This window comes from Vidua macroura, chromosome Z, assembly GCF_024509145.1.
Source record: "Vidua macroura isolate BioBank_ID:100142 chromosome Z, ASM2450914v1, whole genome shotgun sequence".
Taxonomy (NCBI): domain Eukaryota; kingdom Metazoa; phylum Chordata; class Aves; order Passeriformes; family Viduidae; genus Vidua; species Vidua macroura.
Genome location: NC_071611.1, coordinates 73,263,210 through 73,284,885, shown reverse-complemented (window position 1 = coordinate 73,284,885; position 21,676 = coordinate 73,263,210). Strand labels below are relative to the sequence as shown.

At 50.6% G+C, this 21,676-nt stretch overlaps 1 protein-coding gene across 1 annotated transcript; it reads left to right on the top strand.

Annotated features, from left to right (window-relative positions):
- Positions 1-11,692: 11,692 nt before the first annotated feature.
- LOC128822344 (serine/threonine-protein kinase PAK 3-like) lies at positions 11,693-12,832 on the top strand (the record flags this gene model as incomplete). The annotated part of the gene is made up of 3 exons (XM_054004040.1): positions 11,693-11,784; positions 12,413-12,711; positions 12,804-12,832. Coding segments are annotated over 3 exons (420 nt in total), but the record flags the coding sequence as incomplete, so codon positions are not given.
- Positions 12,833-21,676: the final 8,844 nt, after the last annotated feature.

Below are 21,676 nucleotides of genomic sequence, written 5' to 3'. Positions count from 1 at the left end.
GTGCTAAACGATAGGTAACGGCCTGTCCCTCATGTTTCTCTCTTGCCACAGATGACAGAAGCAGCAGCAGTCTCTGCCCCGGTTCCCTCTGCTCCTGGAGAAGAAGCCAAAGAGGAGCAAAAGGAGCAAGACGACCACGAGCCTGCAGCTGTGGTCACAGCAGAGCCTGATGCTTCCAAGAGAGTAAGTGCCAGTTGTGGGTGGTGCTGTCTTTAGTGCAAGGCAGAGCTGCAAGTTTCTGAGCAGCCAGCACTTGCTGTTGCTGGCTGAGGATGCTGAGTGCTGGAATCCCGCAGGACGCGGCCGTTTCCTGCAGGCAGGGACAGCTAGAAATTGGCCTTTGGCCTGTCACCTTCAGGCACCCAAGAGCTGGGGGCTGCGGCTCAGCTTCTGCCTGCTTGGCTCAGTGAAGCTCTGTCTCTGGGCTTCTGCAGGGCCGTGGCCAAGGGCACAGGTGCTCATGCTGGAGGTCACGGGGCTTTCTTTAGTTGTTTTCCCTTTGTGCAAAGGTGTGTTTGGCTTGTGGAAGTGTTCTGCAGTTTTCTGCAGCAGTTCTTCACTTGTACACTCTCTTTTGGCTTTTGATAAGCTGCAAGGAGATATTTGCGTTGTCCATGAAGCTGGGGTAGGCTATTCTTGTGGGGTGAGGCCAAAGGAAGCAAGTGCCTCGTTGGGAAGGCTTCTTGTCAGGCAAAAAGCAGAAGGGGCAAGTTTTTGTGGATGCGTTTTGGGATGAAGCCTGCAGCTTTGGAAATGGCATTAGTGCCTCGCGTGGGGGTGAAGCTGCAAGTCCTTGACTGCTGTCTTGTGTTGCTGAGAAGAGGAAGGACATCTTGGAATTGTGGCTGCTGTATTTGACGTCAAAGGGGCAAGTTTGTGGTGGGGGAGCTGCGTGGGCCCAAAGGACCCAGGGGTGCCGGTCAAGAGCAGCTGAAGGTGGGCCAGCGCGTGGCCAGGGAGCCAAGAAGGCCAAGGGCGTCCTGGCCTCTGTCAGCAAGAGTGGGGCAGCAGGAGCAGGGCAGGGAGCGTCCCCCTGGGCTGGGCAGCGCTGCGGCCACAGCTGGGAGTGCTGTGCCCAGTTGTGGGCCCCTGTGAAGCAGAAAGTCCTTGAGGGGCTGGAGCGTGTGCAGAGGAGGACACGGGAGCTGGGGAAGGCTGTGGAGCGCAAGGCCAAGGAGGAGGTGCTGAGGGAGCTTTAGCCTGGACAACGGGAGGCTCGTCAGGGCCCTTCAGGCACACTTCCATAGATCCATAGAGGACAGCGCTCACCCCAAGGCCTGCTTCCCTGCCAAACATCCCCGCTCTGCATCCATGTGCTTTAGCCACCTGAGCAGGTGACACTTGCAACTTGTTGTTTCTTGGCTTGCTAGGAGGAGAAGCCCTGCTCATTTTCTCTCTTCCCAGCAAGCAAAGATGCTTCTGCACAAGCTTTCCTGCCCTTTTCCTGCACCGAATGGGATTCTGATCCACTTTTAGTTTTCCATGTCTGCCGCAGCAAGAGCAAAGGCCTTGCTGGCTATTTCCTACTTTTCCATTTCACAGCTTTCAAGAGCTAAAAGCTCCCTTGTGCAGAGGCACTGTGCCTTGCAGATAGCAGCCATGGAGGACTATCAAATTCCTAGGCAAACAGAGTTCTCTTGAATTAGCCCATTTTAATCTGGCCGGAGTGACTTAGAATGCCATTGCTAAGAATGCTGATGATTTCTCCTTCAAAGAGGTGGTTGTAGATGCGAGGAGAAAGGAGGTTCTAAACGATAGGTAACGGCCTGTCCCTCATGTTTCTCTCTTGCCACAGATGACAGAAGCAGCAGCAGTCTCTGCCCCGGCTCCCTCTGCTCCTGGAGAAGAAGCCAAAGAGGAGCAAAAGGAGCAAGACGACCACGAGCCTGCAGCTGTGGTCACAGCAGAGCCTGATGCTTCCAAGAGAGTAAGTGCCAGTTGTGGGTGCTGCTGTCTTTAGTGCAAGGCAGAGCTGCAAGTTTCTGAGCAGCCAGCACTTGCTGTTGCTGGCTGAGGATGCTGAGTGCTGGAATCCCGCAGGACGCGGCCGTTTCCTGCAGGCAGGGACAGCTAGAAATTGGCCTTTGGCCTGTCACCTTGAGGCACCCAAGAGCTGGGGGCTGCGGCTCAGCTTCTGCCTGCTTGGCTCAGTGAAGCTCTGTCTCTGGGCTTCTGCAGGGCCGTGGCCAAGGGCACAGGTGCTCATGCTGGAGGTCACGGGGCTTTCTTTAGTTGTTTTCCCTTTGTGCAAAGGTGTGTTTGGCTTGTGGAAGTGTTCTGCAGTTTTCTGGAGCAGTTCTTCACTTGTACAGTCTCTTTTGGCTTTTGATAAGCTGCAAGGAGATATTTGCGTTGTCCATGAAGCTGGGGTAGGCCATTCTTGTGGGGTGAGGCCAAAGGAAGCAAGTGCCTCGTTGGGAAGGCTTCTTGTCAGGTAAAAAGCAGAAGGGGCGAGTTTTTGTGGATGCGTTTTGGGATGAAGCCTGCAGCTTTGGAAATGGCATTAGTGCCTCGCGTGGGGGTGAAGCTGCAAGTCCTTGACTGCTGTCTTGTGTTGCTGAGAAGAGGAAGGACATCTTGGAATTGTGGGTGCTGTATTTGACGTCAAAGGGGCAAGTTTGTGGTGGGGGAGCTGCGTGGGCCCAAAGGACCCAGGGGTGCCGGTCAAGAGCAGCTGAAGGTGGGCCAGCGCGTGGCCAGGGAGCCAAGAAGGTCAAGGGCGTCCTGGCCTGTGTCAGCAAGAGTGGGGCAGCAGGAGCAGGGCAGTGAGCGTCCCCCTGGGCTGGGCAGCGCTGCGGCCACAGCTGGGAGTGCTGTGCCCAGTTGTGGGCCCCTGTGAAGCAGAAAGTCCTTGAGGGGCTGGAGCATGTGCAGAGGAGGACACGGGAGCTGGGGAAGGCTGTGGAGCGCAAGGCCAAGGAGGAGGTGCTGAGGGAGCTTTAGCCTGGACAACGGGAGGCTCGTCAGGGCCCTTCAGGCACACTTCCATAGATCCATAGAGGACAGCGCTCACCCCAAGGCCTGCTTCCCTGCCAAACATCCCCGCTCTGCATCCATGTGCTTTAGCCACCTGAGCAGGTGACACTTGCAACTTGTGGTTTCTTGGCTTGCTAGGAGGAGAAGCCCTGCTCATTTTCTCTCTTCCCAGCAAGCAAAGATGCTTCTGCACAAGCTTTCCTGCCCTTTTCCTGCACCGAATGGGATTCTGGTCCACTTTTACTTTTCCATGTCTGCCGCAGCAATAGCAAAGGCCTTGCTGGCTATTTCCTACTTTTCCATTTCACAGCTTTCAAGAGCTAAAAGCTCCCTTGTGCAGAGGCACTGTGCCTTGCAGATAGCAGCCATGGAGGACGATCAAATTCCTAGGCAAACAGAGTTCTCTTGAATTAGCCCATTTCAATCTGGCCGGAGTGACTTAGAATGCCGTTGCTAAGAATGCTGATGATTTCTCCTTCAAAGAGGTGGTTGTAGATGCCAGGAGAAAGGAGGTGCTAAACGATAGGTAACGGCCTGTCCCTCATGTTTCTCTCTTGCCACAGATGACAGAAGCAGCAGCAGTCTCTGCCCCGGCTCCCTCTGCTCCTGGAGAAGAAGCCAAAGAGGAGCAAAAGGAGCAAGACGACCACGAGCCTGCAGCTGTGGTCACAGCAGAGCCTGATGCTTCCAAGAGAGTAAGTGCCAGTTGTGGGTGCTGCTGTCTTTAGTGCAAGGCAGAGCTGCAAGTTTCTGAGCAGCCAGCACTTGCTGTTGCTGGCTGAGGATGCTGAGTGCTGGAATCCCGCAGGACGCGGCCGTTTCCTGCAGGCAGGGACAGCTAGAAATTGGCCTTTGGCCTGTCACCTTGAGGCACCCAAGAGCTGGGGGCTGCGGCTCAGCTTCTGCCTGCTTGGCTCAGTGAAGCTCTGTCTCTGGGCTTCTGCAGGGCCGTGGCCAAGGGCACAGGTGCTCATGCTGGAGGTCACGGGGCTTTCTTTAGTTGTTTTCCCTTTGTGCAAAGGTGTGTTTGGCTTGTGGAAGTGTTCTGCAGTTTTCTGGAGCAGTTCTTCACTTGTACAGTCTCTTTTGGCTTTTGATAAGCTGCAAGGAGATATTTGCGTTGTCCATGAAGCTGGGGTAGGCCATTCTTGTGGGGTGAGGCCAAAGGAAGCAAGTGCCTCGTTGGGAAGGCTTCTTGTCAGGTAAAAAGCAGAAGGGGCGAGTTTTTGTGGATGCGTTTTGGGATGAAGCCTGCAGCTTTGGAAATGGCATTAGTGCCTCGCGTGGGGGTGAAGCTGCAAGTCCTTGACTGCTGTCTTGTGTTGCTGAGAAGAGGAAGGACATCTTGGAATTGTGGGTGCTGTATTTGACGTCAAAGGGGCAAGTTTGTGGTGGGGGAGCTGCGTGGGCCCAAAGGACCCAGGGGTGCCGGTCAAGAGCAGCTGAAGGTGGGCCAGCGCGTGGCCAGGGAGCCAAGAAGGTCAAGGGCGTCCTGGCCTGTGTCAGCAAGAGTGGGGCAGCAGGAGCAGGGCAGTGAGCGTCCCCCTGGGCTGGGCAGCGCTGCGGCCACAGCTGGGAGTGCTGTGCCCAGTTGTGGGCCCCTGTGAAGCAGAAAGTCCTTGAGGGGCTGGAGCATGTGCAGAGGAGGACACGGGAGCTGGGGAAGGCTGTGGAGCGCAAGGCCAAGGAGGAGGTGCTGAGGGAGCTTTAGCCTGGACAACGGGAGGCTCGTCAGGGCCCTTCAGGCACACTTCCATAGATCCATAGAGGACAGCGCTCACCCCAAGGCCTGCTTCCCTGCCAAACATCCCCGCTCTGCATCCATGTGCTTTAGCCACCTGAGCAGGTGACACTTGCAACTTGTGGTTTCTTGGCTTGCTAGGAGGAGAAGCCCTGCTCATTTTCTCTCTTCCCAGCAAGCAAAGATGCTTCTGCACAAGCTTTCCTGCCCTTTTCCTGCACCGAATGGGATTCTGGTCCACTTTTACTTTTCCATGTCTGCCGCAGCAATAGCAAAGGCCTTGCTGGCTATTTCCTACTTTTCCATTTCACAGCTTTCAAGAGCTAAAAGCTCCCTTGTGCAGAGGCACTGTGCCTTGCAGATAGCAGCCATGGAGGACGATCAAATTCCTAGGCAAACAGAGTTCTCTTGAATTAGCCCATTTCAATCTGGCCGGAGTGACTTAGAATGCCGTTGCTAAGAATGCTGATGATTTCTCCTTCAAAGAGGTGGTTGTAGATGCCAGGAGAAAGGAGGTGCTAAACGATAGGTAACGGCCTGTCCCTCATGTTTCTCTCTTGCCACAGATGACAGAAGCAGCAGCAGTCTCTGCCCCGGCTCCCTCTGCTCCTGGAGAAGAAGCCAAAGAGGAGCAAAAGGAGCAAGACGACCACGAGCCTGCAGCTGTGGTCACAGCAGAGCCTGATGCTTCCAAGAGAGTAAGTGCCAGTTGTGGGTGCTGCTGTCTTTAGTGCAAGGCAGAGTTGCAAGTTTCTGAGCAGCCAGCACTTGCTGTTGCTGGCTGAGGATGCTGAGTGCTGGAATCCCGCAGGACGCGGCCATTTCCTGCAGGCAGGGACAGCTAGAAATTGGCCTTTGGCCTGTCACCTTCAGGCACCCAAGAGCTGGGGGCTGCGGCTCAGCTTCTGCCTGCTTGGCTCAGTGAAGCTCTGTCTCTGGGCTTCTGCAGGGCCGTGGCCAAGGGCACAGGTGCTCATGCTGGAGGTTACAGGGCTTTCTTTAGTTGTTTTCCCTTTGTGCAAAGGTGTGTTTGGCTTGTGGAAGTGTTCTGCAGTTTTCTGCAGCAGTTCTTCACTTGTACAGTCTCTTTTGGCTTTTGATAAGCTGCAAGGAGATGATTGCGTTGTCCATGAAGCTGGGGTAGGCCATTCTTGTGGGGTGAGGCCAAAGGAAGCAAGTGCCTTGTAGGGAAGGCTTCTTGTCAGGCAAAAAGCAGAAGGGGCGAGTTTTTGTGGATGCGTTTTGGGATGAAGCCTGCAGCTTTGGAAATGGCATTAGTGCCTCGCGTGGGGGTGAAGCTGCAAGTCCTTGACTGCTGTCTTGTGTTGCTGAGAAGAGGAAGGACATCTTGGAATTGTGGCTGCTGTATTTGACATCAAAGGGGCAAGTTTGTGGTGGGGGAGCTGCGTGGGCCCAAAGGACCCAGGGGTGCCGGTCAAGAGCAGCTGAAGGTGGGCCAGCGCGTGGCCAGGGAGCCAAGAAGGCCAAGGGCGTCCTGGCCTGTGTCAGCAAGAGTGGGGCAGCAGGAGCAGGGCAGGGAGCGTCCCCCTGGGCTGGGCAGCGCTGCGGCCACAGCTGGGAGTGCTGTGCCCAGTTGTGGGCCCCTGTGAAGCAGAAAGTCCTTGAGGGGCTGGAGCGTGTGCAGAGGAGGACACGGGAGCTGGGGAAGGCTGTGGAGTGCAAGGCCAAGGAGGAGGTGCTGAGGGAGCTTTAGCCTGGACAACGGGAGGCTCGTCAGGGCCCTTCAGGCACACTTCCATAGATCCATAGAGGACAGTGCTCACTACAAATGCTATTTCTTCTGCAAATATCCTCTCACAGCATCCAAGTGCTTTTGCACTTTTTTTGGTGACTCTTACATCTTGTGGTTTCTTCCTTTTTTAGGAGTAGATTTCCTGTTCAGGTTCTCATTTTTCAGCACGGCCAGGTGGTTTTCCTCCATCTTTTCTGCCCTTTTCCATCAATTATCAAGATTCTGCTAGGTTTTTCTTTTGTAAGGTGACATTTCTGGAGGATGCATTATTTTTGCATGAGAACACATTGTTTGGGGCTGCGAGCTCGGTGCCGAAGGAGCTGTTCTGGTGCCAGGCCAGTCAATAGGGCCTTTCACTTCGCGTTCATATTGACAGTACCTCTGCCTTTTTGCAGCCCAGGGAATCAGTAAATGTGGTGTTTGGAAATTGAGCAGGAAATCAATGCTCTTGCATTCCAGCTGGTCCTCAGAGACCAGAGGAGCTGGGAGGGGCTGGGCTTTATTTCTGTTTACAGCCCCTTTAGCACTCTCAGTGTTGTCAAGTCCAAGAGAAGCTCTTGGCCGAGCACAGATGCTGCAAGAGTGCCATTCCCAATGCAGTGCTCTGGATCTGATTGCATTCCATAAGGACCTAAATGCTCCAGATTCCCCGGAAGTGTGGTTTATTTAAGCAATAGGAGAGCAATCTCAGGATTGCTGCTGATCAGGGCAATGGCTACCAAGTGTGTGTAGCAACAGAAATGATAGGAAAGAGAGATTATAAGAGTGAGTTCTATCTATCTATCTATCTATCTATCTATCTATCTATCTATCTATCTCTCTATCTATCTATCATTTGTATAATTGAATCTTCTTGGCTCTGGTCCAAAGCAGTTGGAGGTGCAAAGTTCACCTAAAGCATCCCTTTCAGGAGAGGATTAGAGACACGTTCTGTTGACCGATTCCGAGCAGGCAGAGCTGTTTTCCCCTCCAGATATGGTGGGTTTTTTTTTTCCCCTCAGAGCTGTTTTCCACCTCCAGCCTCTTCTTCCTGAAGCCCCCAGTTAATTTTTTAATTTTCTGCCTGTCCCAGAGAGGTGGAAGTATTCCATGTTTTAGGTGGTGAAGAGAACATGAACTCCAGAAGTGTCTCTCATAAAGGGTGAGCTCACCCAGGAAGCCACCTGCAGAGGCAGGATGGAGCTGTGGGACTGGGCTGGGTGTCAGTCACTACTGAAAGACAAACAGGACATGGCAGGAGCAGAGGGAGGCCCTCACCAGACCCCTGAGAAATGCCACACCTTCCCTGTCAGCTGCCTGAGAGGCTGTTGGAGCTTCAGCCCCAGATGGCCCCTGATTGTAGTGCCAGGGTCACTTTGGAATCTGTGCCTCCCCACGGGCAGAGAATGACCCAGGAGAGCAGCAGCACAGTGCTCTGGGAACGTGTGAGCCCATCAGTCCTTGAGTCTTAGCCCACAAATGTCCTATGGAAAGCTGAAACCCATCTTCTCTTGCTTTCTGTGCAGATCCTTCCAGAGAAAGAGCAGGAGCAGATTGTGTTATCAGAGATGCCATGCCAGACTCAGGGAGAGCTGAGAGCCCGAGAGCAGGAAGAGCAGCTCAGGCAGCAGGTGGAAGAGCCACAGGAGAATGGCCAGGTAAGCCTGACTCGCCAGGTGTCAGAGGGAAAGGGCAGGAAGAGGGGCATAAAACAGAGCTCTTGGGAGTGAGGAGGCCAGGAGTCCCAGAGGCACTGAAAGCACAGAGCCTTGGAATCTGCAGAGATCAGCACTGGGACAAGAGGGTTCCATTGGAAGCAGGTGTGGGTATGGAAGCAGAAAGAAGTGGCTGAATAAATGTGATTTTGAGGCTGCAAGAGGAAAAAGCTGAGCCTTATGGCAGCTCCCAGTCACTTGCTCTGCATTTGTGTGTACAGAACATCAAGGCAGAGCCACAAGCAGAGCTGCCCGAAGCTCAGAGTGCCATCACAGAAGTGAAGAAGAGGAACCAGGAAGACACGAGAAGAATTCAAGAGGAGATGAATCTCCATCAGCAGAGGGGCGATCAACAAAATCAGGTGAGTGAAAGAGTGGCAGCCACTCCACTCATGAAAGATCCTCTCTCTTGTATTTTAGAGAAATTGAAGGAACAGCTGGACACAGACTTTCAGAAAGCTCACGCTAAGATCAAGGCAAGGGAGAAGAGGCAGGAGGAAGAAATTAAAATCATCAGAGAAAAACTTAATCCCCTCCCTCAGGCTCTACAAAAGCAAGTGAGTGAAAGAGGGATAGCCACTGCAGTCACCAAACTGGTGGTTTCTGCCCTTCTGGCCTTCCCAGTGCAGAGCAGCAGGGAGCGGGGTGATGCCTCTGAGTGCCATCCTGCTCTAGTGTGTATCACAGTCACTCAGAAGGACATTTCCTGGTGTGCTGAATCTCAACTGCTGCCCTGGACAGTGGGACTTGTCCTTTGGCCTTTTGGCCAGCAGTCATCCAAATTGATTCCTGCTGGCCTGTTCCTGCTCTCCTTGTTTCTTGAGGTGTTTTTACAGGGGAATATGGTGACCCAGATGGAGGATTGAAACAAGCTGTCTGTATCCCTTGTAAATCTGTTCTTTCCTCACAGTCAGTGACTCCTGACTGACAGGACAAGCTGTAGTCTCTGACTGCTTTGTTCTGTTTGACTCGAGGTGCAAGTGTTGACATCTCACCGGGCAGCCGGCAAAGACTTCCGGCAAATGAGTGGCAATGAAGAGCCCCGAGGCTGGCGTGAGGCACAGGAAGTGTCCCCACCAAAGGTGCTACAGGTTGGGCATGACCTGAAGATGGTGCAGGAAAAGAAGACACAGTGGGGGGAGGACGAACACTTGAACAAGGAGCTGCACGTGTGTCTGAAGCCCTTGGAGGGGGAAAGGAATCCTTGAGTGGAAGTAGAATGGTCATTGTGGCAGTGATCCTTCAGAAAATCCATGAAAATGGACCATGAATCTGGCCATCCACTCGAGTAGAACTAGCCTTTGGTTTTGACCCATCCAGTCTGAGAAGTGGACATCAGAAAAAACCCACTTAAGAGCCCTGCATGTTGCTGACAGCACCTTCCTAAGGACTTGCATTTGAAATGGAATCTCAGGCTAATCTCTGCCAGCCACCTTTCTGACATAAACTCATTTCTTGTCCCAGATCTACAAGGGCTTTGTCACCAAACCTGCTGCTGCAGCAGCATGGTCTAAAGGAGCCTTTGCTCTCCACCCTGAGAAGCGGAGCCGGGGCGGTTTGTTCATCTCCAGTGCTGACCCAGCTGCTGCTCAGCAACAGGAGATCAAGGATGACTCCCTGGAGCTACGGAGTACGTCTGCTGTATTTCTTGTCTGAGGGACAGTCTATTGTGTGCAGGTGTCGACATAGCTGTACCAAATGCTTTTCCTGAGTTTGGTGTCCCAGGGACATTTAGAGACATTTCCCCACAGGAACTGCTGTAGAAAAGCAGTCTCTGTGCTGGCCACCTGTGCCGCAGAGCTGTCTGCCTGGTTGTTGTTGTTACCCAGCCGAACACAAAGGGTTCAAAGCTCCAGGCTCTGGGTCTGTCTTTTGAATCTCCTGGAAGCTGGGATCGCTGCTTTAAAGTGAGCATCTTGCATTTTGTTTCCCTCAGGGACAATAGTGAACATGGAAAATCCTGTGATGAAATACACGGAACTGGAATATATTGGCAGAGGGTGAGTCCAACCACAGTCACTTCTACATAACCATGGGCCAGGTGTTTTTCTGGTGGAATATCTATGCAGTGTGAAGTCAGAACAGCTGCAAACAGACATCTATCCCCATGTTCAGACACTGGGGATAGATTGTCCCATCTCTCAGTGCTGCTCCGAATTTGTGAGTGTGCCCAAGAAGGCATTGGCAGAGACACCTCCATGCTGCCAAGTTCTTGCCTGCAGCAAGGAACAGGACCTGGAAGATTTCCTTGTCTCTCAAGTGTGGGACAGTTCTGTGTTAATTTCCTGAGCATTTTTGTATATCTCCAAATCATACAGCCACACTAATAAAAGGGGAAGAAACATGCTTGCCTGAAAGAGCAACCTACTCCCTGATAGCTGTCAGATAACAGTTCTCAGGAACATTTCTTTCCAAAAGATTGCTGAAGGAAATACTCCATGGTCAGGATAAAAACTGCACAGTTTAGAACCTGAAACCCAAGGTGAAAGAAGGAGATCTCCTTAGGAGCTGAGGCAGTAAACGGCAACGCTTCAGGGACAGGCCCAGTGCCCATGCACTTGAGAGGAAAATGCATCATCTGCCTTCGGGCAGAGCCCGCCTGCATCCAGCAGGTTTTAGGCATTTGCAGCAGAGATCTCCTCTGTGGACTGGCTTTCAATGCAAGATCTAAATGTCTTCTCCTTTCTTTGCTGCTTTTTTGTTTCTAGGACTTTTGGAGATGTTTGCAGAGCACTTGATAATGCCACAGGAGGACAGGTAAATGTCAACATCTCCCGCAGGTCCTCTGGTGTGAGCAGCTGTGGCTGGAGCTTTGAGTAGAGGTGTGCAGAAAAGGCACAAGAAGCACAGACTGCTACCAGCCTGCAAAATACATTTGGGACAGTCTTTGTCCTTCTCAGCTGCCAGAAGGAAGGCAAGGAGGGCAGCAGTTCCTTTCAGAGAAGGATGTGCTCATTTGCTCTCCATTGCTAAAACAAAGGTGGTGCCTTTGAGCATCTCACTGCTCTTTGGGGCTATGGCTTCAGAGTCCTGAATTCTCACTTCTGCTTGCCAGCAAATGCATCTGAAAGTTACTGGTAGTTCCTTAGCCACCTGCAGTGCTGCACTGGAGAACTGCACGTAGGGAGAGATCTGCACGGTGTCCCTAAAAGCCCTAAGTCCTGCCCATAGCCCGAGATGTATCCACAGAGTATTAAGGCATGGATTACTTCTTCTGAATCCCAGACAAAGCAGCAGGGAGTGTGCTCAGAGCTTTGTGGGTGATAGTTGAGACACCACAGTTACCAAGTGGACAAGGCAAAACCTCAGTGGCCACGTGTCCTGTAAGTGGCCTCCAAGGGAGCAGAGAAATGGGCTGTTGCAATGTCAGTTCCTAATTACTGCAATGCCCAATCACAAGGCAGTTTGGCACAGCTGGGCTGTGGCATTGCAAAAGCACTCGCTCCATGTGCCTTGCGGTCTTGTGCCGCCAACTTCTCAAGTTACTGATTTTCAATGTCATTTTAGGTGGCCATAAAGAAAATAAATCTCCAAGAACTGAGGAAGAAGGAACTAAGAGTCTATGAACTCATGGTCATGAAGCCAAATATGAATCCCAATCTGGTCAACTATTTAGACAGGTGAGTTGTTGTGAATGTTTGTTTACATATTGCAAACATGCATGGTAAAATTCCACTTTGTTCACTGGCAGAAAATAGAGCTGTAATTATTGGTTAATTATTATTGCTCTGCTCATCTCCAGTGGATGGGAAGAGAGTGCATCTTGTCTGCATGAGTCTTCCCCAGTACACAGAGTTCTAAAATTATTCAAAAACCTGCTTCACTCATATCTTACTAAATCAATAGCCTGTAAGTTCACAGCCACCACATTGTTTTGGGGCTTGGTTTTTTTCAAGAGTCCTCTTACGTCCAGATAAACTAACATGGATTTCCCTTGGATTGTGTCCCCTCTTTTCCATTGCTTTGCATGCCAGGAAGACTAGGTGCTTATTTCCAAAAACATGCAGTTTGACAGGTTTTTGATCTGTTCCTAACCTGCAGTTTTTACTTGCTGGCTATTGAAGACATCTCCTTTTTTCACAGCTGTGCCTTTCTTCTTGAGACAGATTGCAAACAATGCACAGCCTAGAGGGAATGTCTATTCCTTTCATTCTGTCCTTGTCACAAAGGGACTTGGAAACAAGAATCAATCAAGAAAACAACCTAGCCATGCATGTTTATCTCCATGCTCTTGTTTCCTTCTTTCAGCTACCTTGTGGATGGGCAGCTCTGGCTGGTCATGGAGTACATGGACGGAGGCACTCTGAGCGATGTCATCAGCGAGACCTACCTGTCTGAAGACGAGATGGCAGCCATCAGTCGGGAGGTCAGCAATCCCACCTGTGCTGCCCAGGGCTTGGGCAGGATTGTCTGGGAAACAGGGCTCCGACCTGGAGTGATTTCATGTGCCAAGCTTTGTTTCTGTGTTGCTGGTATGCTATGGGCAAGCAAAAGCCTCTCAAGTGAAATGCCTGCCAGTGCCCCTGCACTCACAGTACTCAGTTCTTGTACTCATATCTCCTGCTGTTGTATTCTCGCTCTGTCTCTTGTATTTGTATTTGCTGTTCTCCACCTTGCCTCCCTAAACTTTTATCTCCAGCCTGTCTGCACTGCATTCCTTGTCTGTAAAAGCAATGGTGCTGGTGGCAGCATTTGAAATGATCAGCAAAGAAAAAAAGACTCATTTCTCTCAGTCCTCAACTGAAAAGGACACTAGTGCAGCCAAAATGCTCTTTGCTTCAGGAAGGTGACTGTTGTGATACTTCCAAGTCTGTGCTGAGGCCATCAACAAAACCTTTGTCATGCAGCCTCCCACCCCAAAGTGATCCACTTCACACCAAAGGGAGGGACTTTTTCTTCCTTGGCAAAACCCCTCACTTGTCCTCTGCATGGAGAAAGCACATCCACAGCAGCAGCAGCCATGCTGGCTGGTTTGCAGGGACAGTCTACAACAACAGCAGCTGCTGTTGCTCTTTCAAAAGCTGACATGCCTTTTCCTTAGAAAGGTCCTGCTCTGCAAGTGGTGGAGCAGCAAGCTCTTCCTCGCAATGGCACTCTGTTCTGCCATTATTCGCCATTCCCCTGCAGAGGGAATCTTTTAGAGCTGTTTCCTTTCTTGTGTAATGAAATCACATCGCTAATTTTTGCCCTCCTGTTTCTGTTTTCTCTCTCAGTGCCTGCAAGGCCTGGATTTTCTTCACTCGAATCTCGTGATCCACCGAGATGTGAAGAGCAGCAACATCCTTCTCAGAACCGACGGCTCTGTCAAGCTGGGTCAGTGTATTCTTGGTCAGGTGCAGCATTCCAGGGCTGCTTTGAGTGACTGCCAGCTTCCCAAAAATGGTGCTGGTGGCAGTGCAGGGAACCCTGCCACAAACTGTGGGCACAGTTGCAACATGCACAGAAGTATGACAAGGAACAAGGAGTCAAGAGTGGCGTTGCTCTGTGTGTGTCCCTTCCAGAGGGAGGGAGCTACAATGTAAAGCTTCAGAAAAATAAAAGGCTGGAGGTAGTCTAAAAAATGAGGCTTTTTTTTTTGAAGTGGCCAATTCCATATTTCCTTGTCTAAAGCCCTGAGGAAACAGAGCGTGGACAGTTCTCCAGGAGACTCAACAGCACATTCTTAGACTGAGAGTGGGGAATTCTTTGGCTTGATTTCCTAACTTGAGCTGGCTTTCATGGTTTTTTTTTTTCTCCACAGCTGACTCTGGCCTCTTTGCTCAGCTCACCCCTGAGCAGAGTCGACGGAGCTCAGTGGCCAGCACTTCTGGGTGGATGGCGCCTGAAGTGGTGACAGGTCAACCATGTGGCCCCAAAGTGGACATATGGTCTTTTGGAATCATGGGCATCGAAATGGTGGAACGAGAAGTTCCTTACTGGAATGAAACTCCTGTTTCGGTAAGGTGCAAATACTCACTGATCCTGCTTGTCTTTCTCACCTGTCCCATGGTCAGTGTGCCATTGGACAAAATCCCATTGCCATCTGCTGGCACCACTTCCACCAAGGTCCCCTTCTGAAAATGTCCCTGCAGCACATCAGCATCTGCTGTCGATTTAGTTGCATCAGAAGGGAAGTGGCAGTTCAGAAACCTAACCAATTCAGAAACCTGCCATTTTGGCCTCCAGCCATGCCTGACATTTTTCACTTGCTTTTTGAACAATGTTGGAGCTCTGTCTCTGAAGAAAAGGAATTTTTCCGTGGAATGGTTGGATGTGTGATAAATATCCTTCAAAATGGAGATTGAATCTTCCTAGTTTCAATTTTAGAGAAAAAGAAAAAAGAAAAAAAGTAAATGGAAAAGGAAGAGGAAGAGAAAAGGGAAAAGAAAAAAAGAAAAGTAAGAGAAAAATGGAAAGGAAGAGGAAAAGGAAGAGAAAATAAGAAAAAAAAGGAAAGGGAAAAAAAGAAAGAAAAAAAGAAAAAGAAAAAGAATAAAAAGAAAAAGGAGGAAAAACCACCAAAGCAATGCCCAAGCAAGTTCTGCTTGCTTTTCCCTTCATTTACCACAGCACATCAATTTTCCTCCAAACTGTAGCATCTTTTCCCAATCCTGTGGGTCTTCAAAACTTTCAGGCTTTCAAATCATCTGTACATTGTTCAGTCTTGCGTGTGGGTGGCCTGGATAAGTTTAGGATGTGTTTTTCTCCGACTGCAGTTAGAATTGTACACTAAACTCTTGGCTGTTTCTGGGTACTTTAACAAGTTGATGAGCTTGCAGCCAGGTGCCCGGGGCTGGGATCCAACGTGGGCGGTTGACGCCGGTGCTGTGTTCCTTTACCACAGGAGCAGGGCCACCCCTGGCTTGCACAGCTCTAAGGACAGTGAGGACTCCAGCTCCCCACCATGTCCAGTGGCTGAGCACAGCTGCAGAGAGACAGGATAAAACCCTCTTTGTGACCTCTGGGGGTGTGGGAAAAGGAAAGAAAGCTGCCATATTTATACTCAAGGGGAGTGTGTTTGCTGTTTCAGGCTTGGAAATTTTCCTCTGGCTTGAAGAGGATAATAACAAAGTCTTTTTGGTCACCATCTATTTCAGTGCCACCAGCACAGAGCTGTTAGTATTGTGGTGGGCATTTTCATGGAGACTCCCAGGCCTCCTTCCATTGTTATTTCTGTCTATTTTAGATGGATTCTGCATCTGCATTTTTTTCAAGAGGAGAAAAAAAAAAAAACAACTTGATGATTTTTGTTTCATGGAAGCTGTGCTAAAGGGACCAACAAGCACTGCAAAGATTCCTTTCATGTAATAATCCTTGGAAATAGTATGGATAGAATAAACTCCCCCTTCCAAATAGCCTGTCAGGCTGGTGCAAATCCTCAGAGAAGCAAAACATGCTTTTGCTGATGTAGTTCCCACTAACTAGGTCAGTCAATGAAATCAGCTGCCAAGGCAAGATCTGCTGAATGTTGGAAAAGATGTGGCTGCATCGGGGTTTGGGTTTTTGGTTGGTAAAGGAAAGTCATCTCTGGGTCTCTCCAGGGCAGTTTCTGCAGAGTGGAGCTTAAACAATGGGATCTGAGAGAGCACTTACAGATGGGAAAGAAGCAGCTGGAGCCTTATGTTTCCTTTTTCCCCAGCCTCAACTCCTGATAGACATACGAGGGACACCAAAGCTGCAGCAGCCCAACCGATTCTCGCCTTGCCTGCGTGACTTCCTGAGCTGCTGCCTGCTGAGAAACGAGGCACAGCGCTGGTCAGCCAAGGAGCTCCTGCAGGTAAAATGCAAAGGGGCTGCAGGTGAAAGAGTGTCTGAGGGATGGGCTCCTCCTCCAGTGAGGTCCAAGGCATCAGATGAGCCCCCGTTCCTCCTCACCTCCACTCTTGGTGCTGTTCAAATGAAAACAGTGAAGAATCCTAGACTGGGCTGGCAGGGCCCTGTGAAGATCATCTGGTCCAAGTGTCCTGCAATGAGCAGGGACATCTTCAAAGAGATCAGATTGCTCAGAGCCCTTTCCCACCTGACCTGGAATACCTGCAGGAATGGGGCACCTACAAGCTCTTGGGACAACCTGTGCCGGTGTTGCACCATGCTCTGAGTAAACAAGTTCTTCCTTAGACCTACACTTGATCCCCATTTTGTTTAAAAATATTTGCCCACATCCTATTGTTAAATGGCCATGTTAAAAAAGATGTCCCCCATTTTCTTCAAAGCCACTCTGAAGTCTTGGAAAGTGGCAATAAAGTCTCCCTGGGGCCTGTTCTTCACAAAGCTGAATAACTCCACCTCTCTCCGCATTTCCTGAGAGGACAGGTGCTCTGTTTTCTGGCTGTTTCTGGAACCCAAGGAAGCCAGTCCCGGCAGAGCAGTCTGGAAAGATTTGGCTGTGGGCAGGAGGGGCTGTGGGGGGCTCACTGTGAGCCTCTGAGGGGCCCTGGTTTCTGCCCCCCACCCCACCCTTAGAGGTTTCTGGCACGCAGACAGGGGCAGCTGAGAGGGACTTGTCCCAGCCCCATCTGCTGCCTGGCACGCTCAGGCAGAGGGGAACTGGCCCAGGCTTACTGCCAGCCTGTGTGGCAGAGAGGGAACTGCAGCAGCCAGCGCCACTCGGCTGGCCCTGCTGGGAAGGAAGGTGCCATCCAGCACAGGAGGGGCAGGGCATGCAAAGGTAGACACTGCTCTGTCTCCCTGTGGAAATTAGCACGGTGCCTGTCTCTCAAAGACAGGGACCTATGTGGGTCATTGGAGTTTCCTGAAAGGAAGAAACCCCAGGGACAGAAAGCACCATTTCTAGAGCACTGGCAGGGCAAAAATCCCAGCTAGATGGAGAAACCAGAATAAAGGGATAAGTGGGATTCTGGGCCAGGTTTGCCTGTGATGGCAAGGTCCTGCACATAAAAGATGGAGGTGCAGATGGTCCCATTGGTCCTCTTTCTGCATCTTTCTAGGAGCCAGAGGAATCCTCTGAAATACTGAGCTTGGAAAGTCACGGTTCATTGGTTTTTGTTGTTTTTTTTTCTTTGGGCAGCATCCGTTTGTAACACTTGCTGAGCCTGCGTCCTGCCTGGTGCCACTGATTGTTTCAGTGAAGAAGAGGAAGGAGACAAGAATGTGATAATCACATCAGGACCATTACCATTGACTTAGAGTAGGATTGTAGGTTAGAGTTAGGGTTAGGGTTAGGGTTAGGGTTAGGGTTAGGGTTAGGGTTAGGGTTATGATTAGGGTTAGGTTTAGGGTTACGATTAGAGTTAGGGTTAGGGTTAGGGTTAGGGTTTTGATTAGGGTTAGGGTTAGGGTTATGTTTAGGGTTAGGGTTATGATTAGGGTTATGATTAGGGTTATGATTAGGGTTATGATTAGGGTTAGGGTTTTGATTAGGGTTAGGTTTAGGTTTAGGGTTAGGGTTAGGGTTATGATTAGGGTTAGGTTTAGGGTTACGGTTAGGGTTAGGGTTGGGGTTAGGGTTAGGGTTATGATTAGGGTTATGATTAGGGTTAGGGTTAGGGTTATGATTAGGGTTATGTTTAGGGTTACGATTAGAGTTAGGGTTAGGGTTAGGGTTAGGGTTAAGTTAGGGTAGGATTTTCTTATCGGACTTGGAACAATAGGATTGGAAATGAATAAAGTTTCTGAAACCACACCTCTCCTTGAAGATTCCCTTCTTCCTCACTCTGTGAATAACCTCGTGATTTTGTTATGAATTGTCAGTTGTTTCCAAAAGGTGGAAAGTGACACTTATGGAGTCTTTGGCACAGTGTGGAAGTGGGGAAAGCTCTTCTTCATTCATCTTCTCCAGACCACGCTGCCTTTGGAATACGGCCCACTGGTCTGTTTTTGCCCAGCTGTGGTACTTCTAGTTGAGGCAGAAAGGGCAATGGCATTTGCAGGAAAAACCAAAGGGGGAGAGGGGAAGCCAAAACATCCTGTGCCGATGCAGGCCTTCAGCTGTGACTCCAGAGCACATGGGCGCTTGCCACTTGGATTTGTATGCCTAAGTGCAATGTCTTTGGCTGGAGGAGAGCCTTGCTCAGCTGAGAAAGCAGCAAGATCAGAGGGGGTGCTCTGAAAGGTCTCCTGCGGTGCAGAGCTGTCAGCGACTGTGAGGTGAGAGCGGGCCCGGCCTTGCTGGGGCTGGAGCCGCAGCAGAGCCCCGGCAGAGCCCGGAGCAGCCTGAGCCTCGGCAGAGGCAGGCTGCCAGGAGGCCCTTGTAGCTGCAGGAGGCAGCAGCCCGGCCCTGCGTGCCTCTTCCTGGCCCCGGGTACATCCTCCGCTCTCAGAGGCCAAGCGGCAGCTGGCTGCTGCCGAGGGGAAGCGGAGCCCTGCTGGGCACAGCCCAGCCCGGAGGCATTGGCCGTCTGGAGTCTGCCCCGGGCGAGAGAAAGGGGAAGGGCAGCCGAGGGCCGGTGGCCTGGCTGAGCATTCCTACTCTTCTGCCGGCTGCCCTGTGACTCCTGGGAAAGGTTAGCAGTGTGTGCAGCACTCTGGGCACCGGGGGAGGGAGCCGGGCTGCTGGGCAGGCTGGAGCCCAGGGCAGCGTCCTTCAGGCACGGCACTTCTGCCAGGGGAGCCGAGGCCAGCGGTGTTACAAATAAACTTGTTTTAATAGGTGGGAGTGGTGATGGGTAAATTGTGTCGGGTGGGTTGTAGGTAATTGTTAATTAATGTAACCAATTGTCAATGTAATGAATTGTTAAATTGTTAATGTAGTAAGTGGTTGTGAGTTACTGTTAGTTACGAAGTTTAATATGTACCATTAGTTAAGTGTTTGTGCACAGTTGCCAATTGGGGGGGGAGGCCAGGTGCATCGGAGAACGACATCATCAGTCCAACCTGCTATTGGAGAAACAGATCAACCAATGGTGCCTCGAAGTTCAGGAATGATTGGCCAGAAATGCACCATCTTATAAACCAATCAAGGACCAGAAAAGGAGCCAATCAACGAGAGGATCAAGAACGCACCAATCGACAGCCTCCTGAGACTTTAACAACCCCGGGTGCTGGCCACCCCGGGTCTTTCCGCGGACTTTGTTGCCAAGGAAACACCCTGTGCCTGTGCACAGTTACTGTTGCACATTGTTACTTTCTGGCTTGCCGCTGAGGTCCTGGGCTTATCCTGGGACCTCGTCCCCAGCTGTCTGTGATTTTAATAAACAGGCCCAAATTTTTTTAACATATTCTGGCTTTGAATTTTCCTGTTCGTAACAGATTGGGGGCTCGTCCGGGATAGCCACGCCCCAGAGGCGGTCCCAGAGAAGGACAGGTCCGGGAAGACCGGTCCAGCGTTTTTTTTTTTATCGCTGCCGGAACTTGGATTTCTCTGAGACCGAAGACGGTTGCTGGCTACACCCGAGAGACGACTGAAGACCCGGCAACCCAGACTGAGAAGGCCCTTCGAGAGGGAGCGGGGCTTGCAGCGCACAGGTAGGCGTTGCGAGTGGGGCAGGCATAAGGGGGTACGCTCATGCATGGTGAGTGAGTGAGACGGGAGCTGGCACCTCAGACTCCCGAAGTGACAGTGGGCCTCCTAGTACCGCGTTTTCGGACTCCCGCGAGGGGGCCGGCCGGGAACGGAGGGAAGCGATTGGAATAAATCAGTGGAGTGAGTGTGGAACCCCGAGGGACCCTCCTTAGCGTGGGTGAAGGGGGAGTACCTCCTTTTCTCCTGCCCTTACCCGCGTAGGCTCCCGTTCCCCCAGGGTGGTGGGGGCTCCTAGGGGTTGCTTGAGCCAAAAAGGCGAAGGAACCGAAGGTGGTGGTTGGTTGGGATAACTTTCTGGCTTGCCAGAAAGACCTTCGGAACCGGGCCTCCCAGTACAGTGACAGGCATTGGGGCGGCTGGCTGGGAGGGGGGTGGACGGTCCCTGGACCCTTGATCCAAAAACGAAGGAACCGAAGGTGGTGGTTGGTAGGGATAACTTTCTGGCTTGCCAGAAACTTTCTGGCTTGCCAGAAAGACCTTCAGAACCGGGCCTCCTAGTACAGTGACAGGCATTGGGGTGGCTGGCTGGGAGGGGAGTGGACAAGGGGGGCGCAGGGGAGTTCCACCGGCTCAAGCAATCTGAAGGGCAGTTCCTCAAGGTGAGCGCGGGAAGTGTCCCGGGCATCTTGAGGAACTAGGACCTCTGGGGTGGGCTAAAGACTCTCAACCGGAGACCTACTGGTAGTGAGGCCACCGGCTGGGGGATTGTCCCTCCTTTGGCAGGGGGAGGGAGTAGGAGCCTGACCAGAGGGGAATAGGACCCTAGGCCAGGGGGTCTGGCCAAGGGGAAATTCCTCCTAGCACGGCGACGGGCCGGGGAGGGCAAAAGGCCGCCGGCTAGGAGAAGTCCCTCTATCCATTAGGGGTAGGAGGGAGGGTTTAGAACCTGTCAGTTAGGGATATTATTTTGTTTTAGTTTATATAAGTTGTCTGGTCTATGTGTGATTTACTTTTAACTGGAATTTTGTGGTCGATATTATCAAGTTCGTTTATTTTGTCTGTTGTTACCGATGGTGTTATTTATTGGATTATTATATTGTGTTGTTTTATTTGTTTTAACACAAAAATACCAATTTGGTATTTTGCAGTATTGTTTGTGGTATTCTGTGTAATCTTTTTGCTTTAAGTGATTGAGGTGTACATTGCTTGGAGTAGAGAGTTTTTTGGCGTTTTGTCAGCTTATATCTTTGGGTTAGGATTTCTGTTCGTGTCAGAGGGTATCTTGTGAGGTTGTGTTGAAGAGCCGACATTTTGTTGTTCTAGTACACAGATTTTAAGTCATTGATAGTGTGTGCGTGTGAGTGTGGGTGGCTCAGAGGAGCCATTTTAGTTGCTTTTGGGGTACTCCCCTTGAGAAGGGGAGTGGTTTGGGAGTGATTGATAGACATCTGAAAAGACTTCCGGCTGATCAGCCATTTTGGTTTGTTTTGAGTCTTGGTTCCCACAGTATCTAATTTTCCCACGGGTCATTATTTTCGTTCCCACGGTATTCAATTTTCCCACGGGGTCTCCTATTGATTTATGTTTAAATTCTAGTTGTTCTTTTTATTGTAAATCCTTTTGGATTGTCATTCTCCTTTAAAGTTTACACAGTGACTTATTGCGAAGTTGTCTATTTAGTTAAATTGTTACAAGTTGTTTATAGTTATGGGTCAGTGTGCAAGTAAGCGTACCCATAAGGGAAAAGCTAAGAAAATGAAATTGAAAGACATACCACAAGACAGTCCATTGGGGGAAATGTTAGAGAATTGGGACCATGATAAAAATTTAAAGGAATTGGATAAGATAAAAATGATACATTATTGTATTGAAATATGGCCACAAAAGAACATTCAAGAAGGACCTGTTAATTGGCCTTGGTATGGGTCAAGAGGAAAATGGTTATGTCTAGCTTTAAATAAATGTGTTAATTCAAGAGAAGTACTAGATGAGGAAGAAATCAAATATGCAGCCTGTTGGCTGGAAAATGAAATTTGGGATAAAAAGGTTCGAATGTATAGGGTGGGTAAAGAAATAAAAGAGGGAAAAGAAGAATTTAAGCAAAAATGGGA